Raw genomic sequence first — 21,591 nt, forward strand, 5'->3', positions numbered from 1 at the left:
TGCCAGCTCATGTTGAGTTCCTTCTCCACAGGGCTGCCTTCTATCTACTCATCACCCAGACAGTATTTGTGCTTGGGATTGCCCCAAACCAGGTGCAGGATCTTGCACTTGGCCTTGATGAACTTCATGAAGTTCACACAGGCCCACCTCTCAAGCCTGTCAAGGTCTCTTCCTTCCCTCCAAAGTGTCATATCCACAGCAACAGTTCACATCACAGTTCACCATAGAGCTACCACAGCTAGTACTATTGCCCTTAAAATACTGTCTAATTTATTTTATTAAAGGAAACTGGTAGGCCCAAATCACACAGTGTGATGGTCTTCATCATGACAAAGCTGAAAGGAAGGTCTCACAGTGCAAGTAGCTGTCGTAAATACCAAGACCAATCAGAAGTTGTTCACCCCCTTCTTTGAGGAAGTTTTTTCTGGATCGTTACATTTAGTTCATAAAATGTAAAATTCTTAAAGAAAGAAAGGGTATTTTCTCTCAATAGCTTAACAAAAACGATGTGACATTTTGGATTCTAAATTAGGTGCATGGTCATATGAATGATGAATTGAACAGAAAATTAAATTGAAACAAAGAATAAAAAAGAAGCAAGTTTACCACTGTTTATCTAGAGAATAATGGAATGAAGAAAAAAGTAACAAGGGTTCACTGCAAATAAATCTTGTAGACAAACTTGAATATTAAAACTCCAGTATATCATATCTCCTCTGTTTTCTTCAAGGCACCAGTTTCGCAATGCCATAAATAAAATGCTGGAAACAAAGTCCTTCAATGACTTGCATCTGCCATGGATAATGAAGCAGGGGGGAGCCCTGAGCCACTCACCCTTGGTTTCAGGGTTTGCCTTTAGCTCACAGGTCCAGCTGAGTACCCAGAGCTGCAAAGTATTGGCAAGTAAAAGACAAGCCACAGATTCCCAGAGCAGTAAACCCAGCTGCGGGGTGCCTGGTACTAGCTCAAAAATATAGCCAAGTGATGCAAGATGCTGAAGTGATGCAAACTCATTTGGGCAGCTCAAGTTTATTGAAACATTTCTGAAAGGACAACTTTTTCCTAGCAGACTCAATGCTGGTATGTGCAGCGTTTCTGTGCAATCCATCATAACGTCAAGGCAAATGAGGCAATTTAAGGAACAGCAGCAGGAATTATCCAGAAGAGCTGTGTTATACAAAAAGGTTAAAAGAGCTAAATACATCTAGTATTAAATACATCTTAAAGCAGAAGTGGTAGGAATTCCTTGAGTTAAATCATTTAAAAATGAATTTGAAATATACTTCTGAACGACCTACCCGAAGTATGTCTCCACTGGCCGGAAATTGACTGGGTGGTTCAACAGCCTCCTCTCTCCCCATTTCTTTCTTTTCTTGGTATATTTTAAACCAATCGACCATTTTTAACATTTGTTAAAAGCAAAGTGAAGGTAACCTGGGGTATATTGATGAAGAAATCTCCATGCGAGTTTAAGAGTTACAATTCCTACTGCGAGTTACTGGCTCCCTGCTAAACCTGTGAAAGGGGTCCCATGAACAGTGCAATGTCACCTGGATTTGATCAGTGTCTCACAGAAGAGGTAACCCTCTGAGGTGGTTCAAACATCCATCTATGGCTTTAGGAGTCTGACAGATAACCCCTAATGAACACCAGCAGCTGACGAGGTTATGGCTTCTAACTGACTGCTCCACCACTCTCCGAGAAGTTTTTGCCTCCATTGCAAAGATGTCAGGATGGAAAATGCATGTCTGTATTTCAGCGGTTCTGGTTGTTCCTTACCTAGAAAAAGAGTTTCAACTATCAATATAGGTAACTTCCATGACAGTTGGAAACTGACACTTGAGTATGCATAGGAGAAATATTTTAAACTACCATAGGTCAGTAAATATTGCAGTCTTTAAGAACACAACTTTCCATTGAAGGTAGCCAACACTGAAGGTAGACTGACTGTACCTCTTCTTGTGTTCCGTTTACTATTTTTTAACAATTATGCTAACAAAGCTGAGAATAACTACAGAGTCATGACTGCCCATTTCAAAGTATTTCTGACATTCTCCAGTAGAAGTGGGTGTTCCTTCATATGACTAATCAGTTGTTGAACTTCAGTGCCTCAGTACTCACACAGTTTCTGTTCGTCTGTGGAATTATATTTCCATAAGAACTATATTCTATGTCCCATCATAATTTATTTTTTTCAGTAGAAGAACTGTGTATTTTTAAAAACAATTCAATAGGCTCAAGTAATACTGCAATACCCAAATGTTAATATTCATATGCCCTGCATGCATAAACCAAGCAGCTTGAAGAGCCTCAAACATGTATGAAGTAATATAACCCAGATTAATTCAGAAATAAATTAACAGAATGCCTTTTGCTTTATCATTTACAGACATTGAACCATATTGTATTGTTTTTTCCTGCACAGAACTCTTGACTGAAAACAGTGGGAGTTCTGGACAAAGATGAAAGGGAGAATATGTACTGTGAGCTATTTGTTTTCTACACATCTAATAATATCTTTGGAGAAAGACATTCTGTGTACAGAACAATTAAAAACTGGCTGTATTTTTATGCTGTAAGGTTTAAGATTCATACATACCATAATAGTAGGACTCACAGTTGTTATCTCATTTTACTTCATAGCCTTTTTTTTTTTTTTTTTTTTTAATAACACAGCTGGTATTTCCATTTTTACTCTGAGGCAGATTTTGCCATCCTTACATCTTAGTTTCATTAGAGTTCCCATTCATTTTAGTTGTGGAATGCTCTACAGCATGAATTACAGTGAGAAAGTCTGGTTGCTCAGTTGTGCAACATCAGATTTAAAATAGAATAAACAGAAAAAAAAGCTGACTTCCCAGAAAAGTGATGTGTGTACAGTAGAAGCCTAGTTAAGAAGGTAAAATCAAGATCATGCAACATCCATTGGGATAAAGAAGCAGCACTAACTGCTGTTTGTCTTTCGGAGTCCTTAATTTGTGCTCTTTGATGTACATACCTATTCCCCACAGATGTCAACATGTGGGCTTCTTCTCGCAGCATTGATCTGACTTCATATTCACTGTGGTTTGGGTGGTTCTGCGAAACGTTAACGGGGACTCATGACCCCAAGTCACTCATTCATATACGTGCTTTTTCAATGCAGTGGTCAAAAGATTATGCAGCTTGAATATTTACATAGAGGCTTTAATTTGATTCCTCATGTATTCTGGAAATGGTCACTGTTGCTGCGGAAGGCTTCAACCCAATGTTACTAATTTTCCATGTTCCCTTCAAGAATAAACCTACTTGATGCTGTGGCCATAGTCCAAGAAAGCAATGATATAGAGAATTTTGAAGTGTCTTTGGGGTGTTCTGACAATAAAGAACAGCGCATAGTATGATTGTGTACGAGCTATAATAAATGTTACTCACTGTTTTTTTTTTAGACTGTGCATCAGTCAGTTCCTTTGAGACTCTGGATCTACTATCCTACCCAAATCCATTATGCTGTTGTAGCAGCTAAAACACGACCACATGTTCAAGAACTTCAGACCCTATATGGGATGTTGACCTTGCAGGGAAATGAATGACTGGAGAGCACTGGTGCATGCAACATTTTACTCTAAAACCCTAAGGCAGTTCATCAATGAACATAGACCATTTGTACCACAGCCCTTTCCCTCTGACACTTTGTCCAAGACGGCTTTGGCAGCATCCCTCTCGACCTTGGAAAGCGGACACCCAGGGCTCCTTTCAGCACTGGTGCAAAGCTCCCAAAACCACCTTGTCTGATGGATGTGCAACCTGTACTTGTAATAATGTGCACACCCTCCAACCACAGCTTTCCTTCCCATGTCTTGTGAAGGCGCAAAGGCCACACATGCTGCTAAAATGACTGGAGGGGGTCTTCTGCCTTTCCCTGACAGACGGCTGGCATCACGCCGAGCCTCACACCCTGTGTAAGGTGTGCAACAGCCCCATTGCCTAGGGTTTTAATGCCAATGCCATGCTGCTGGGAGGCCATTTCCTTGCAGGGAGGACCACCAGTGCCCTATATCCTCGTAGGGCTGCTGGCAGTGGGACAGGGAGGGATCAGTAGTGGGCCGCCATGCACAGACGCCCTCCGCCGGCACCCCCCCACCTCCGCGCGGGCGCTCTATTGCCGCCATCTTGAGAACGGGCAGGAGAGCCCTCGACACGGTTTATGGGGAGGGGGAAATAATGAGAGTGACCCGTGAGGCTTCAAAGGGAGAGTAATAAAGAGATGGGATTGCTTTCGTGAACAATAGATATTAAAGGAGATATAAAGTCACGTTAAAAAAGAAAATATATATCTGTGTATGAGAAGAGTCTTCTGACGGCCTCGCTGAAGGGAAGGGGGCGCCTTGCCCTCACTCAAAATGGCCCCCGCTCCCTCCTTCCTTCCCCCCGCCCCCCGCCGTCGCACCGCCCGTCCCCCAGCCCACCCCCCGCCTTCCCCGGTGCCCGCCCCAGGCCCCGCCCCCTCCCCCTTTAGGCCCCGCCCCTCGCCGAGCTCCTCCGCGCGCGCGCCGCGGCCCGTGGGAGAGGCGGCGGACCCGCGGCCGGCTGCGGCAGCGCGATGGCGGCGCGGCGGGAGGCGGCGGCGGCGGCCCCGGTGGTGGCGGTGCCCGGCTCCGGCTCCCCGTCTCGTCACAGCGGCAGCAGCGGCCGGGCGGCGGCGTGGTGGGGCGCCGCGTTGCGCCTCGCCCTGGCCGTGCTGCTCCACGCGGCCCAGGCCGAGAAGGAAGGTGAGCTCCCCTCTGCCCTTCCTCCTCCTCCTCCTCCTCCTCTTCCCCCGGCGGCGGCGGTTGGGGCCGTTGGGCTGCGGGAGCCCTCCCCGGGGCTCTGCCTCCCCTCCTTTATTTTCCTTCCAGGGGTGGTGGCGAGCGGCCCGAGCTGCCCTTTAAACGCGGCGAGGGGAGGACAAAAAAGGCTGGCTCGCCCGCGGCAGGCTTCCAGCGGGGAGCGAGCCAGGGCGAGCAGGCGGCCGGGGTGGGGGGGAAGGCACCCTCCCGGCTCAGCGAGGGGCGAGAAGCGAAATAAAGCCCCGGGCCGAGCGCTTCCCGTGGCAGGGCGGCTGGCTCCCGAGGTGCAGACTCACGGTGCGATGTGGCGTGGGGTGGGTGGGATGGGTTGAGCTCGGTGCTCGAGCCGAGGCGAGGGTTCGCTCTGCGAGCGAGCTGCCGCACCGGCGGGAGGGCTTGGGGGAAGGAGAGGGTGAAACAGGAGGGTAAGGAGGCAGAGCTGGAAGGGCATGGGGCAGGAGCTGGCGAGGAGGCCGGAGCAGTGCCTCTGGACCAGACCACAGGGATCCTAACAATGCAGGTACCAGCACAAACACAGATAAATAGCCCTTCCCTTTCCTAAAGGACGTCTCAATGCAAGGAATTCCTCAGTAACATCTTTTTCTACAAATACAATGATGTCGATCTTAAAAACCATCAATTTTGGCTCACGGCCACTCCATTTCACTGTTTTCAGAGAATTCAACCTGTAGAAAACAGTGTGAAGAAGGCTCAGTATTCTTATAGCAACAAAAATTTGTAAGTCTGTCGGTTCAGTCTGTAGTGTCTCGTGGTGCTAGAATAGCTCAAATGCAGGTGCTTCGGTAATGCGTATTTTTAACTCTGATTTTGATGGCATTCCTTCACATGTAATAGCGTATGTGGGATTCATCAGAGATGTCATATGCCAATATCATGGGATTGATTCATGCCCTGGAAGTTGGGACAGTTAGAGCCATGGCATGGCTTTGTTGGTTTGTGGAGGAGGCACTGCTTTTTCTCTATGGACTTCCTTGCATGGCTTTGTTGACTTGTGGGAGAGAGGCTGCTTTTTCTCTATGGACTTCGTTGGCGTTCCTGGATAAACGAAGGCAGTTTTTGGTTCACAGAGTTTGAAAAGATATGCTTGAAGCCCTTCATGAAAATGGAAGATTTCGTACTGATCCCATTTCCTTGTGTTAATACAGCTCGTTATTTAAAATGTATTCCTCGTGTGTAGACTCCAAGTAGTATGTTTAAGCTTACAAATAAGTCTTTGTTGGGTGTCCTGGATTTCTGCTCGTTTTTTAAATTCACCTTTCATGGATTCCCTAGAACAATTCTTTGATGACCTTCGTTTGTCGATCATACATTTAAAAATGTTGTCTCCAGTGTTTTCTTGAGTACAATACCCATGTGTAGCCCTGGGAAGAAGACAACAATGAAACAAAAAAAGAAGCAGTGGATTTTTAAAGTAAGACTTTTCAAATGATGGCTTGTGAGATCCAGTCCCGCTGATCTTAGCTACAATCTAAGTGCCATTCTGCAAGGGGCAGTGACTGAGCACAGAAGAGGAAGGACCAGTTTGGACAATAGGTAGGAGCTCAAGATGAAGTGGTAGTTCGGAGGAAGGGAGGGGAGGGCATTTCAGCCTCTGTTGTTCGGCACCTTGGCTTCTACCAGGTTGTGTCAAGTTAAACATAGTAAGACACTGTTTAAAAAAAAAAAACAGGAAGTAAGAAAATAGGAATATCCTTTCCATCCCGCAAACGTGGACGTATGTGTTCCACTACAGCTGCAGGAAGGAAACTGTGGAGAGGAGGTGGAACTGAGGCTGTGTGTTCTTGCTCCCATCCTATTTCTGCAGTGCTCAGGTGAAGATGACTGTAGGAAGACTCGGTGCAGTACAATTCCAGAGAAGATGCTGCAGGGGGGGGGGGGGGGAAAGGATAAGAGGAGGTGCTCAGATGGATGACAGACCTGAGAGAATAATAAATCGGAATATCACAAAAACAGAGTGCAAAATGAAGGAGGAGAACACTTTCTTCTACTATGCATGTGTATGAGGAGAAGCTGGGGGAAGGACAGAGCCGATGCACAGAAGAGTAATGCTTGCTTCATGTGCCTCTGGAGTAGGAGCAGCAAGCTGTTCTTTGTGGAGCTGTCACAAGTAAGAAGAATAATGATGCTGGCGTGTTTCAGATGGACGTGACTGCTTCTGGTCCCCAATCCTAGTTAAAGAGTTTGGGAGTAAAAATGGAAAATAAACAGCTTTGCCATTTGTCTAACAGAAAAAAAACAAAACTCAAATCCTTTGTGTATACAAGCTGTAAATCAAACTTGTGAGGAAAAAGTGATGTTGCTGTATGCTCTCTCTGTGTTAGAGAAATAGAGCTTGTTGAAAGTACATGAAAAAAACATGAGAGCAGGGAGAACTGTATGTAGACTGGCCAGAAAATATAAGCATCAGTTTCAGACTAAATACTGCTGTGTGACTTCTTGTTTCTTTGTCTAGTTGGGTCCTTAGTGACCCTGTATTACTGAGGAATGAGTAAGACTGAGAAGAAAGTTGTTACATTTTTTTTGTTTTGGTTCTGTCACTTGAGAAATCTGTGAACCTGTAGCAGAAGAATGACATGACAGGAAGAAAGTGGTGCTTTCAGTCTCAGAGCTGCCTGCCATCTGGGAGGAGCGAAAATATAACTTAAGAGTTTCTTTTGCAAATACATATGATTTTCAGGCTTTTTGTAGACTTGTCCTTTTCTGGTGTAATTACCACGTACTGTGTTGCCACATGGATTGAGGACAACTTTCAGTTTTTATATATGAGCACATGGTTTTTGTTTTAGTTGTTTTTTTGAGGGGGTGTCAAAATATGCTTCTGTGCTTCAGGTTGAAGGAAGCCATAGTAATGCCATAAGCCCAGGGTCAGTATTATGTTTTGAAGACAAATGTCTGCCACGAGCATGCTTTAAAACCTGGGAATTGTTTTGTGTTTGTTCCTTTGTTCCTATTCAGTGTGTAACTTCCTTAAAAAAAAAATAAATCTTCATATTATACAACAGCAACTTTTGAAAATTTTGCTGCTTTTAATTTGGAGAGCTGACTGAAAGCCCTTTGAAACTATCTTGATAGTTCTGTTACCTACCCTACAAGTTGTTCACAAATGGGATACAAGACGGATATTTAGGCTAGGTTCAATCCCTAGCTGTAATTTTTGAATTCATATTTTAGTGCTGAATCTGGGAAAAACTTCTACTTACGCGTCTAAGTTTTGATACCAGCTAAATCAGTGAAAATAATGAATATTATTTTTTTCTAAAGCTGGACACATTTTCTACTAATATCTTAGAAACTAAGGTAGCAACCAAGTGTAAATGATCACTAATATAATGATGGAGGAGCTGAAGGGTGATCTTGTTGTTAGCACGGTGCACTGGGACACTGGGGTTCTTCTGCTTTTGTCATTGTATCTGAACTGGGACAAGTAGCTTTTTCTTTTTGCTTATATCTAAAATGGTAACCCGGGATACTTCAGATGAGTATCAAAAGTAAACTAATGCAGGAAGGTGATGTGGGAGACAGCTTGTGTGTTTAAAATAACATTATAAAGAACTCTTCATGTATTCTGCTTGTTTCTTGCATCCTGCTGTTAGAACTAATATGAAACATCCTACCATTGGTCTTAATGATAATGTTTTGACCCTGACATAAATGAAAATGTGATCCAGAAAGAATGACCTCAGTCAACCTGAAAACATTGTAGTAGCTGAAGTAGCGCGCTAAAATCGTGTATGGTGTGAGGAAAGCTCTGTGAGAACAAAAACTGTCCATGCTGTCTCGCTGTGTTTTTGAAGCTTAAGTTTGGGAGAGCTGGTGAGGCTGGCGCTGTATCTTTGCTTCCTGAATGATAAGTATTAACCATGTGCTGGCATTGGAAGGTCTCAAACTCATTCGCAGGATCTTTGGGCGAAATTAAATGTAAGCAAACATTGTAATGCAGCGGACAGGAAGTTGAGACCCTGTATTTTCTGTGACCTTGTGTGTAATCTTGAAGGAGCTGTTCCTTCCTCCTCTGCATCTCTTTCTCCCTTAGCCAGCGTCCAGTTACACGGTTTGTGTGAGGCAGGCTGCGGTTCCCTCACTCGCAGAGGGAAATGTATTGTGTACTTGGGCAGTGCCCGACGTGATGAAGTCCCTCCAAACTTTGCAGAAGTCTGTGGGCATTGACGAGGAAGTCTATGGGCACTGATTAATTCAGAGCTTTCGGTTGTAATTTTTGTGATTGATTGCCAGCATTGCAATACGAGTTGAGTCATTTGGACACATTTGTGCGTTTTAAAATTGCAGCTGGTTGCAGTAGAGCTTGATCATTTGCTGCGTAGCACTTTATTTCACAACCTAGCCACTTTAGCTCTGCTTAAAGATAAACATACCATGATTCCCCAGCAGGATTGACCAAGTTCACAAGTGTGAAGAGTCCTTCAAGCTGTACGCTGGTGAATCCACTGGGAGTTTGACAGTAAATGGCGGATGCTGTGGTTCATGCATAACCAGCAGTAAAAGTCCTGCGACTGAAGCGCAACCTGGAACCAGTTTGGTTTGTTCCTGTGTTTGTGGGTTTGGCAAGAATAAAAGGCAGTGGAGATGGGTCTTCCTTCTGCTCATAGCTGCTCTCCGGTGTGGTGCCTCCACAGCGGGAACCCACCCAGCTGTAACAGGTCCGTGAGGGGGTCCCTTCCTCTCCCTCCATTTGAAAGGCAGCTTTTGAAGCAGACCTGTGCTCTTTGTGGTGGTGCTGGGAGCTGGTCTGTGCAGTGCCTTGGTGGGCCTGCTCTAACTGGACCCGCTTTTGGTCAGCGGCCTCCGGAGGTCACAACCAGCCCGCCGTGTGCGGTGGCTGCAGGAGGTGAGCGCGCTGGGCGCTCCTCACAGAACCAACTGGTTCCCTTCATCTGAGGTAGCCACCACATCAGAGCCTGAACTACAGTTATTTTAAAAGTTCTTTGTTTTCCATTTAAAAAAAGTGTTGGTATTTCAACATTTTTGATGACTAAATGCCAAGATGTTGGATGCACGTTTCCTTCTTGTATTGGGTGTTTAGGCCAGATATGGCGGCAGTAACTCCTGCTGCAAAATCTCCTTTTTCCATTCTGTAAAGCTTGTAAATTAAAGCAGTTATCAAGGAAACCAAAGGAATCGGTGACCATTAGAGTTAAAGGGTAGATATTTATCTTTCTAGATATAAATACAAGTGCAGAATAATCTTGTGTCAGATACGGGTTTGTACAGAGGCAGCTGGTAAAATTTTAAATAGCAATGCAGAAATATAAGTTATTTCTGTTTTCTGAAATGTCTGCATGGAATAATTAGAAACCTACTGACTGTAGCAAAGATGTGATGCAGTATCTGCTTAAAACTTAACATTTTCTGATAAACTGGCTTGGGTAGCTTGTACTCTGGTATATTACATGAACAAATTCAGGTGCCTTTTCTCCCTCCAGCAGTGGAAGTCGCAAAGAGCTGAAGGATTGCAATGTGATGCCACCTTCTGAATAGGAAAAAAAAAAAATATATATATATATATATATATATACATACACACACACACACACTAGTTTGAGAGTTTAGCTGGAAACTTACAATATCTACCATCTCACTGAGACTGTCTTGGAGGCCTTTTTATACCTCTTTCCTCCTGTTGCCTGGCGTGCATAGCAGTAGAGAATGGTCCAAGAACAACTTGAGTTTTCTTATAGTCATTGAACTGGTTTTAAGGACACCTGAATGAAATGTAATGGGAGGAGATATACAGGAAATGAAACTATGTAACTAACAGTTACTTCTGTCTGTGTCCTGTATGAAGTTAAAAATGTTAGTTCAAAGAACTGTTTGGCTGACTCTATTAGAACTTGCATAGGGTATTAAAGTTATTTTACCAATATATCCATTAGATTTTCTTCATAAAACAATCTGTCTTCGCAAGGATGCCGTGAGGCTTATCTGAGTGTTTTTTTCAGTTGAACATCTAGGTCTTGGTTGGACTGTACATATTTGGTGTAATAGAGTGCAGGCAGACTTTTAAAAGTTACTTAAACTTAAAAACCAAAAATGAAGGCCCACACCTTGGGTTTTGTATTTTTAAAGCCATTTGAGTCAGGAAGTACAGCTAACGATGGTGGTAAACAGATTAAATCACCATTTGCGGGAGTGAGAATAGGGGTCAAAGTTATGGCCAAGCATGGTTCTCATATAAATAATTTGACGCACTTATGTATGTTGAACCTCCTTGTATGCCCCCTGTTCATCAGCCTTGCTTTCTAGATCCGCAGACCTGAAGTAGAATGGGTCGTTGCAGAGGAGGGTGGTAGTGAAGAGAAAAATGGCTGAGGAAAGTTGACAGAGAGGAAGTTTTAAAGAAGGGCATGTTAGCTTTTAAAAGCTGAAGGTTCTCTCCTTTCCTTACAGGCATACTGTGTTGGAAACACCTCGAGGTAGTTTATTTCTCAGTGTGAAATTGGATGGCTTCAGCGTAGTCTGATCTGAATGGCTTATGAAATTCCTTTCTTTTTGTAATAGGTAAGCTGTAGGCTGAAAATTCTGACTCAGACTAAAGATGATAGAAGATATTGAAATTGAGTAAAGAAATTGGCTGGTTTTCATGGTAGCTGCTTCCACTAGGGGATTTTTGTCTCCCATTTGAGATGTTGATGTGTATGTTAAGTGGATTTAAAAGCTGGTTATCTGAAGCTTGTAAATAAATATGAAATGATAGCATCCAGCAATACAGAAAAATAATTAATGAACCAGTGATCTGCACCAAAATATTCTGCAAATAATTACAGGCAGAATTTGTAGATAATGGTAAAAAAAAAAATAATATCCAGGCAACTTGATAAACTGTACAGTGTTTGGTTTTGGCTTATTCTATGCGGTGGTTTATGCTTGCTTTGCCTTGGAGGATGGCTACAAGGAGTTCCTCTTGGCTCTGTTCTGGGACTTCTCTTAGTTAATACCTTTGTCATTGTGCTGCAGATGGAGTGTGCTGAGTCTGGGGAGCAGTCGGTGTGCTCACGGGCAGGGCTGCATATCAGAGGGACCTAAACAGATGGAGAAACAAGCTGACAGGACCATCACGGAAAACAGCAAGGGCGAGTGGAAAGTCCTTCATCTGAGGCAGAATAACCATTTGCAGGGGGTACAAGCTGTAAACACTACACACAAGTCAGCAATGTACCCTGGCATCCCAGGGGAGTGTAGCCAGTAGCTTGAACAAAGTGGTTGTTCCCCTTTACTCAGCGTTTAGTAGACCACAGCTAAAACATTGCATCCACTTTTGTTCCCCCTGACCCACTGGAAGGCCACGAAGGTGACACATGGTCATGCAGAGAGGCTGAGGGACTGGAAGCTGCACGGGGTGATGGGGCTTTGGAGGGACACGGGCGGCCAATTGATACCAAAATAGTGGTTCTCAACAAAAGGGAGCCAGACTTGAGATGCTTGGCAGGAGGCTGAGGGACAGTGGTCGTAAATTGAAACAGGGAAGGTTTGGTTTGCGCCAGGATGTGCTGGTGTGTGATGAGTCAAGTAAGAATGTCATGTGGACTCTGTAAAATACCATTGAATCAGAGCTAATGCTATAAAGAGAGAATAGTACAGGTAATCTTATATCCCTTCAGATGCTGGGAAGCCCAAGTTGTGCATCATTGAACAGGCCTCCAATTCACACACAACATACTGTGTGGCCCCTGCCCGTAGAAAGGGTTATGCCACTTTGGTTGTTTGAGCTATTATAGGACTTCCTTACAAGAAAACAACTCTATTCATAATTTGTGCTGTGACTCTATTCATAACTTTGCTGTCAAACAGAGGAGGTTCACACACTTATCTTCTTGTTGCACTTGTAGATCGAGGTGAGGCCACCCAGGTGGCAGAATTGCCTGTACCAGGTGGGGGCTGCTGCAGGTGCCTCTGCTACATGGAGCTGGCTGAGGTTACCCTGCAGCCAGCAGGTATGCACAACACGAGCCTGAAGGCCAGCCTGAGAGTGCAACACAGGCATGGACTTGTTCAGGTCATTTCTAACGTGGATGGCTGATGCCTCAGTGTGCAAGGATCAGGGTCACTACAATGCTCTGTTCTGGGTTGGCATAACGAGAACATCTTTCACTGTAAGGATGGTCAGACACTGAAGCAGATTCCTTAGGGAGGCTGGGGAATCTCTGTCCTTGAAGATTTTTAAGACCAACCTATACAAAAGCCTAAGCAACGCGGTTGAAATTCAGTGTTGACCATGCTTTCAACAAGAGGTTGACCTAGATGGTATCTTAAGGTCCACCCCAACCTCATATGCTATCTCTGTGGTTGGATCTCCCTCATGACCTTAAAAACTCGGTTGGAAGTCATAGTGACTCTATCACAACTGATGGGAATATCTCTAAGACAGGAAAATCCGGAATGCTGGTAAAATCAGTGCTATGGTGGTAGCAATTTATATATAATTTAGGTAGAAGCTGAGCTGTAATTGGATCCAGAAAGTTCCACATGTCCCTGCATCACTAAAGGAAATTGATCGTAGAATTAAAAAGAAAAAAAGACCTCTTGGCCATTCCTTGTTGCAGTGTTCGTGTATAAACTAGTCTTTATTTGTCCCCTAGTTTTTATTCTTTCTTTTTTTAAAAAACTTGTTTCAATGGTAAAATTTATACCCCATCTTTCATGTGAAGAACAATGTAGCCATTAGTTCCCCATCTTTGCCAGCTGCTGGTAATATGACAATAAATTGGATTGTGCTTGGCATGTTAATATACGAGATACATTAAAGCAATGCTTAACAAATGATCTGTGCAGCTTGTGTATCTGAGGAGATCCTGAGCAGTCTGGTTAGTGAGTGCTGCCAGGTCTGGCAGTTCTCGTTGTGCGGCAGCGGACACGGAGTGCTGGGTCCTACTGGAATCCGTGGCCGCCTCATGTGTTTGCTCTCATGTTCGCGTCCATGTGTAACTGCGGGCTGGGGAGCCATCAGGGAGACGCGTAGGGGTGCCAGGAGCGACCATTATCAGGGATGCCCTTGCCCCCAGCTCTCCTGCTGCTTAATTTTGTCGGAGGTGGGGGGAAGCACTGAGACTCTCCTCGCCCTCCAAGTTAGTGTTCCTAAATGTCATACAGGAGGGAGGGGGTGTGTGTGTGGAACTTCCATATTATCATACAGCTGCTTTTATATTTTCATAGGGCTTGTGGGTTGCCTTTCACATAGCTTAACCAGGGCATGACCTGCCCAAATTGCTTTGGCTAAACTGTGTCTTCCAAAACAATGAAATGCTGAATAAATTCCTTGGTTTGGGGGAAGCCTGGTTATGTCTGGTGCTGAAAGGGGGGTCATTTTCATTGACAGAGATTGAATCTTCACAGGGGGAGTTACTCTGCCAGTTGGTACCACTGAATATCATTATCAGATGGAGCAAAGACTAAAACAATTTTCCAGTTATCGAGGAAAATTTTATCAGAGTTCCAGGACTTGATGAGTACCGTGAGTCCTTTGATTAAACTGAATTTCTCAAGGGAAAGAGACATTAGAATAAGGTACTAAAAATGAAACAGATGTATTTAGTGCGATTTATTTATTTGGAATGATAAAGCATAATTTAATTGTGCTTTAAAAGTACCTATGTCAGGGGAAAACTTCTAATACTGAAGGGCCATTTAATCAAGCATATTTAGGTTGAGATGTGGTGCTAGACACATCAAAGGAGAAACAAGAGAGGTATTTTTGAGTGAAGATAATTAACTGTTATCTTAGTTAAGGGGCACTTTAGTGATGTGGGGAGTTCTGTGGTATTTGCAGTCTTCAAAGTAGAATTGGATGTCTCTTCAAAAGATGTCATGCAGCTAAGCCTAGGGGGTTGGAAATATTGGGTGAAATTGTGGCCTGTGTTATGCAAGGTGTCAACCCAGATCGTCATAGAAGTTTCTCAAAGGGTCTGACCAGAGGAGATTGTTTATTTACTTATCAGGGGTAATTGCTTCCAAGATGTTTCTTATTAACAGTTCAGGATTTTTTTCCCCCCAAAGACTGGAATTCTCCTATTTTGTTTTATTCTTCTTGGTCTGTGTATTATCTTCTTTCAGAACTTGTTGCAGTTCTTCTCCGCCCATTTTTTTCTGGTTTTATCGGGCACTGCAGCCAGCTGTTTCCTGTGGCTCTGTTTCCACGCTGCAAGTGAGCAGAATGCCTTGCTGAGCAATCAATAGCTGCTGTCAGTGCCACATCATTAGCACTAGAGGTTTGATGTTAAGGATGCTTCTACCTCTTCTTGACCTTCGATCACTGCATTTGTAGGCTTTGCATGGTAGCTGATTAAGCATTATCTTGCTGCTCTTTTCCTTGTCCTCCAGGCTTAATAGCTGTTTCCAGTGGACACTTGGGTAACAGTTGCCACATGAGCACAGAGAGGGTGGAGGTATGGCACTCCTCCCTCCTAATAGTTCTCTCCAGTTGCAACCTGGTCTTAAACGTGCTGCAAGTCTTATGCAGCAAAAGGTAAATTCATGTCTTCCAAGTTCTGTGGTTGTTCTATAAATTCAATCACTTGCACCCTGATAAATAACTGAAGAAGAAAAAAAAAGAGGAGGTGTTAGGAGAGGGGAGCAGAACTGCATTGCCCATAAGGCCACTGTTCCCGTGTGATTATATCGGTTGAGATTAGTGATACAAAGCATCCTCTGTAGCACCTCCAGATTCAGAGGCAGGAGCTGAAAACTGATCAGAAAGCATAGCTGTAGCTTTTCTCTGCTTGCATTCCCATAGGTGGCAAACATTTAGATGTCAGGAGGTATCTGCGTGGTGCTGTCTTGTTCTGTGGTTTTGGCTTTTTGGAAAGTATGAAAATCCCATCCTCCTTCCTCTTTTCTACAGAGAACAATTCTTGATCTCTGTTTAATAAACCTAGGCTTATTAAGGTCATTAATCAGCCTGGATGTATCTCTTAAGCAGGTCTTTACGCTGTGTTGGCACAATCCATTTTTTGAGTAAGTGGGCTTCGTAGGTCTGTTCAGTGGCTTAATTTCATAGGAGTGCAAGTTTGGAAGGCTGATGTTAATGGAAGGAATAAACAATTATTGTCAGTTAATGCATTGTTCTCCTGAGGCTGCAGAAGCTGTAAACTGTCTGTCACTTCTTGTAAACTAAGTATTAAATGCTTTTATGTGCTGTAAAGGTTAGAATTCCAGTAAGTCCAAATTCTGTGTGCCCACATCAATTTGGAGTGCTACACGAGTGGTAAAACTTATTGCCACAATTAAAAGTTTTTGTCTAAAATTTGAGAATTAAAATAAGAGAATGTGATGAAGATTGCAGACAGTTTGGAGGATTGCTATTTTTCCCCTTTTTCATTGCAGGCCAGATTATCTTGGTTTTGAAGCTAGTTACAATTAATTTTGTGCCTGTGCAAGCTCAGTTACAACAAATTTGTAGAGTTATAATCTAATTTAGCATATTGAAGTTATAAAACATTTAAAATCATCATCATTTGAAAGAATAAAAAAGCCATGATCAATTTGTATGGCCCACAGCTAGGAAAAACAAGTTATTTTCAGATGTTGGTTTTCTATTTAACATTCTTTTCTCCCATTTAATGATTTGGGAGAAGTTTCCATGAGTATCAGAAGTATTGTTCTCTTTAGTTTAAAATAATGTGATCTAATTTTTATTTTTTTTTCAGATGAGAGATTTACTTCTTTATTTATTTACTACTACTTTAGCGAGATTTACTACTTTATTTAAAGTAAGTGTTCTAATGCCCATCTATGAAATTCTTCATTGAAAAAACAGAATGGGATATTATTTCATACTAAGGAGTATTTTGGAGCCAGCAATTAAGTGTCTTTGGGGAAAAGACTGAAATGTTTAAAAGTAAAGCACTGACTTGAAGATGTTTTTAATAGGCATTTTAAAGCATCTAGCATCTTTTAAGGTAGCACTTCAGATTTTTAAAAAATGGGGTCTTATGATATTTACTGCTGTCATCTGAAATTGACTGTTTTGGTCAATGGCAGATAACTTTTTAAACTCATTACAAAAAAAAATTAAAAGAAATTGCTCCAGGTGATGAAAATTAACATTTTCTGTAAGATGGAAGTATGGGCTGAGTACAGAACAAGCATTTGAGAAGGGTATTTGAGTACCCTGTGATTCAATTTTTCTGTCTTTCTAGAGTCATTTTCTTAAAAATAAGACTGGTGTAGTATATGTTCTTCAGTCAGCTTTTTTTCCCTATGTATGTTTCTATAGCTTTCTTGCAAGAATATTTCTATTACACAACACCTCTAGACAGTAAATGCTCCTGTTCTGTCCTTAAAAGAAACCCTGAAGCAGTTGCACCATCTTCTAAAACATGAAACAAGCGTGGTGAGTCAAGTACGTGAACTGTCTTCAGGACAGAGAACCACTTTCTTCCTTTATCAAAGCTGTACCTTCATTGTCTTTCTGTGGCCTATATTATGAATCAGAATTATGTTGCCACTTTCTGTTTTGTGGCTGGCTTTTAAAACCAAATTGATAACTGAGTTACTAAAAATCTGCATCAGTCTTAACTAAGGGGGAAAGAGATGAGTGGATGAATTCAGTGTGACAGCTTTACTAGGAAAGAGCTTGGCTGTACGAAGAAAACTAGCCTGCAGCTTGTCTTATATCTGAAATCAGAAAAGACACATGAACAAGTTAGTAAAACGTTACATGCAGATTTAGTTGGGTGTACAGACTCAAATTTGTGCTGTTGTGTGCAATAAAATTCAAATCGTTTGCTCCCCCACTCTTGTGGAATGGAGATCCATGCACTCGGGTATTGCAGTGCAAGTGATCTCCTGTCTCTGGTTTAGCTTTTATGAACTTGAGCATAGGTTTGTGCATAAGCACTTATTGGAATGTGTGTTGTCTAAAGTCATAAAAATTAATGCTTATAATTGGTAGTACAAAAGGGTGTTCTTAATGAATAGTCTACTTTTTTTTTAACTTAGGTTAATGTGTTGCTTCTTAGTTTCATATGATGATTAAAGTGCATTACTTAGGGATGCTATTTCAGCTGCTTAATATGTTAACAGAAACAAAAACAATTAGCAAGCTGGCTTTATTAAGGGGTGGTAACTAAGAATGAATATATTTCTATGTAAAAGGAGTTCAAAATAAATTATTTTTGTATATTATCTCTACTACTTTGCATGTATTTACAGCCTTGGCTTTGATGGCTCTTCCTGAGGTCTGTTGGAAAAATTATCAATTTCCCTTCCTTATGGACCACTGGAAAAGAAGCAGATGAATTGGCTGTGGAACTGCAAGAGGATTGAGCTGGAAAGGAAGCACGCTGACTGGGGAGTCTCTCTGAGATGGTTGCCTGCAATTCACTGGCACATAAGAGAATGATCTTTTGTGTTTCCAGTGAACTGTCAGCGGTTAGGATGTCGGCAGATGCTCAGACCGATAGGAACGCTGACTCTCCCATCTTGGAGAGATGGCTTCGTTTTTTAAACAGCTTTTATCATGTTGAATGCTGAACTGAGTGTGTTTCTTGAGGCTCCCCAGACCTTTATATTCTTGAAGCCAATAAAAATGGTTGCTTTGCGTTACAGCTTAATGTTGTTTATCGGTGTGGTATTTAATTTTTAGCATGTGATTCTTCCTTTCATAATAATGTTGTTTATCATTATATACCCAACTGCCTGTACTTTATATGCTGCTCAGTTTTCCACTGCTCAGGATGATTGAAATTGTGTGGTTGTGCATAAGCAGTTAATTCATAGTCAAAGGTTCAAAACCAACTTGTCCAGTTCTAGTTGTGCTGTTTAACTGGTAGTGATACAAATGCTGTAATTACAATTACGTAGACAGAAGTGCATGACATTTAGCACGCTGTAATTGGCTCCTGTGGTTATAGCTCTCTTGAAGGGAGCTTAGTCATTGAGACTAAGGGTTATAAGTTCGACTTTTTTTTAATAAAAAAAAATCTTATTGTAAACTAGGAGAGATTTAAATAATCAACCTGGCTTTATTTTAGTAAGTTAGGACACTATTTCCAGAACTTGGGGAGAATCCACAGAGTAGATGATACCAGGATCTATAAACACAGCTTATAAAGGAGTTAGAAAATTGGTTTAGATAAGAGTTAAGGGAGAAAATACTTCTTACAAGCATGTAAGAGCATAGGTAATGATGCTTAATGTAAAAATAAACAGGCTGGTCTGGAGTAGCTGTTGCAGAACTAAGTAATGTTTCAGAACAGTATTTTTATATGCCAGAACAAATATTCGTATTGAACCAAAGTAGTTGTCAGTGGCTAAATGAAAGAAAATCTTGCAAAGCCACCTTAAAAATCAGATCTCAGTCAGAAGTAGGCCTCAACCTATGAACCATGGAGAATGTTTTTTATCGTTACGCACCAAGAGTCTTGGCGTATTCAGTGGTCTCGCATTACATGCAAATTTATTGTTATATGTAATTCAGGCATATCTAAAGATTGATGTTGACTAATGGGATTTTGATACTAAGTTCCATCTTACATTGGAGAACTGTAGGATTTTAAGATTTTGTTACTTGATATTTTATAGGTCTGTATAAAGTTTTCTTACTTTAAGCTGAAATACAAAACGCTCTAACCAGAGACAATTAAAATATGAATGTATTTGAGCCAAACATGTCTGCTAACTACATAAACTCGTGAAAAGATATCGCCTAATTTTTGAGGAACATTAAGTGAATTCAGTATCCGTTTTGGCCTAGATGATGTTTCCAGTTCTGTTACTTCAGGTGTTTATGCATCATCAGGTGCTATGGTATTGTTGAAAAGGAGTAAACACTTTAAAATCTACTGGTAATAACGACTATATAGTGCTTTTCTGTTAAAGAAAACTGTGGTTTGGGGTGGAGGTGGGGTACAGCTGCGGTAGTGGGTTTTGTTCTGCTTTTTTTTTTCTTTTAAAGGGTTTGAAAAGGCTTAATAAAGGCTCTGTAAAAAAAGGGACACTTGGAGCAAGTGGAAAGACCTATGTTCATAGTCCTTTTTTACAGTATCTTTTATGGGTTTTTCATAGGAAAGCTAACTTAAGCAAAGAATTGACACTTCAAGGGCTGTAAACTGAAAACAGAAAATGAAACGGTATTTTTAGCATTTACTGTTGCTTATTTTATCTATTGTCAATACTAACCTACTGTCTGAAAGGAAGAAAACAGGATACACAAGCTGGAAGCTGAAAAACTTGACCCTGCAATCATGTAATGTCCTAGCAGTGAGAGTGACTGATACTGTAAGGGATTCTCCTGAATCCGATAAATTTGCTTCTTGGGGTGCTTTAAAGGATAAAGACTGTCTGTTTAGAGATCTGTGTATACCTTTTAGAGAATACTCTGGCATAGGCAAGGAAGAAAGAAGACTGATTCTTCTGGCCTTGAAATCCATGGATTTGAATCTTCATCCTTTTTTTTCTTTGGGCCCTGAACATGCTAATAACACTTAAGTTTGACTAATAACTATTAATCAGGCTTCAGGGCTTCAGCTGCCTGTAGGGTCAGGAAGAAATTATTTTCCTAATGCGTAATTTGGCTTCTTGGCTGCTGATTTGTGCAGTGGCGGATCATGCCGTGACAGCTGAAGTGCTTCCTACCCCAAATGTTATGTTGTGCCCCTCTCGTAGCAGTTGCCAGGCATGTGGCAGGGGTGGCTGAAATGGCGCAGTCAGCAGTTCTTAATTTGCTGCAGTTCACTCTTCCAGAGCAGTGGGGTATGTTTGCCTTTGTATTAGAGATTGGCTACAATATTAGGCTGATTACGGGGCACGGTGGTGTGGACACAGACTTTGGGAAGGAGTTTTTCCAGGAGAAGTTGTCGAGGACTTTGTAGAAGCAGTCCTCTTCCTCTGTAGTGTGGGGAATGGTTCACCTAATACAGCGTGCCCAGATGATCTCACACTTAATTGCTGGCAGAGTCTTTTGGCATTGGTAATAGCCTATTCTCCATTGGTGACATACATATTTTGTGTAAAGGGACAGAAAAGACTATTTTTGGGCTTCCACTGCCTTGTGAACTCGTTTAGCTCAGGTACTGCAAGTCCAAGTAGTGAGCAGCTGCTTCTAATTCTGGAAGGGGCACGTACTGAGAAGGAAGCGTGCTGCTACTCAGGCAGTGTCTGTGCTTCGCTTTGAAGAAGCCTTTGTCCCTGTTGTGGGCCATGTCAGGCAGTTTGAGAGCTGCTCGTACTGGGGTTTGGGTGATTCTTTGACTCACCTGTGGAGGTTTTTAAAAATGTCATTGTTTTTGCCTCATTTGAATGAGGTGACTTGTTGCTTCAGCCTGAATTGAGAGTCGGAGGAGTCGGTTACAAAAATGAGCTTTCATCTCGTGAAGGTGAAGGTATTTACTTGTCGTTTCCTTGCTCTGATGAAATCACTGATAAAGTACCAACAGAAGCTTGAAAGTTAGTCTAAAACAAAGTAAAAGATATAACCACAGAAACTGCTTCGTGATCTGACTTCAGAAGCAACTGCTGTGAAATGGCCAGCAGCCAAGCTTTGCAGTGCATCTGACTTCACCTGGCACTGTCACCTGCTCTAGGAAAACATTTCTCAAATGATACAATGATGAATGGCACTTCTATTTAACAGTGTCATCCGCTCAAAATGTTCTGTAACATCTGCTGCTTTGTTCATAAGGTATACCGAAGATGAAATAACAGTGGAATGGCTGAGAAAAGTGTTTACGGAAGGGCTGCCTGCATTCAAGCTGCTCAAGTATAAGATTTTGCCTAGATTCTGTGAGCCTCTATAACTGTCCTTATGGGA

The 21,591-nt window shown here is 42.2% G+C and overlaps 1 protein-coding gene across 1 annotated transcript in view; it reads left to right on the forward strand.

Annotated features, from left to right (window-relative positions):
- Window positions 1-4,556: 4,556 nt before the first annotated feature.
- The window catches only part of TMEM131 (transmembrane protein 131), a 96,976-nt gene continuing 79,941 nt past the window's right edge, over window positions 4,557-21,591 (forward strand). Inside the window, exon 1 of the mRNA XM_035558061.2 lies at window positions 4,557-4,751. Within this exon, the coding sequence (XP_035413954.1) occupies window positions 4,583-4,751 (169 nt within the window). The 5' untranslated portion in view covers window positions 4,557-4,582. The remainder of the gene's footprint in view (window positions 4,752-21,591) is intronic.

Source organism: Cygnus atratus, chromosome 1 (assembly GCF_013377495.2).
Source record: "Cygnus atratus isolate AKBS03 ecotype Queensland, Australia chromosome 1, CAtr_DNAZoo_HiC_assembly, whole genome shotgun sequence".
NCBI classification, from domain to species: Eukaryota; Metazoa; Chordata; class Aves; order Anseriformes; family Anatidae; genus Cygnus; species Cygnus atratus.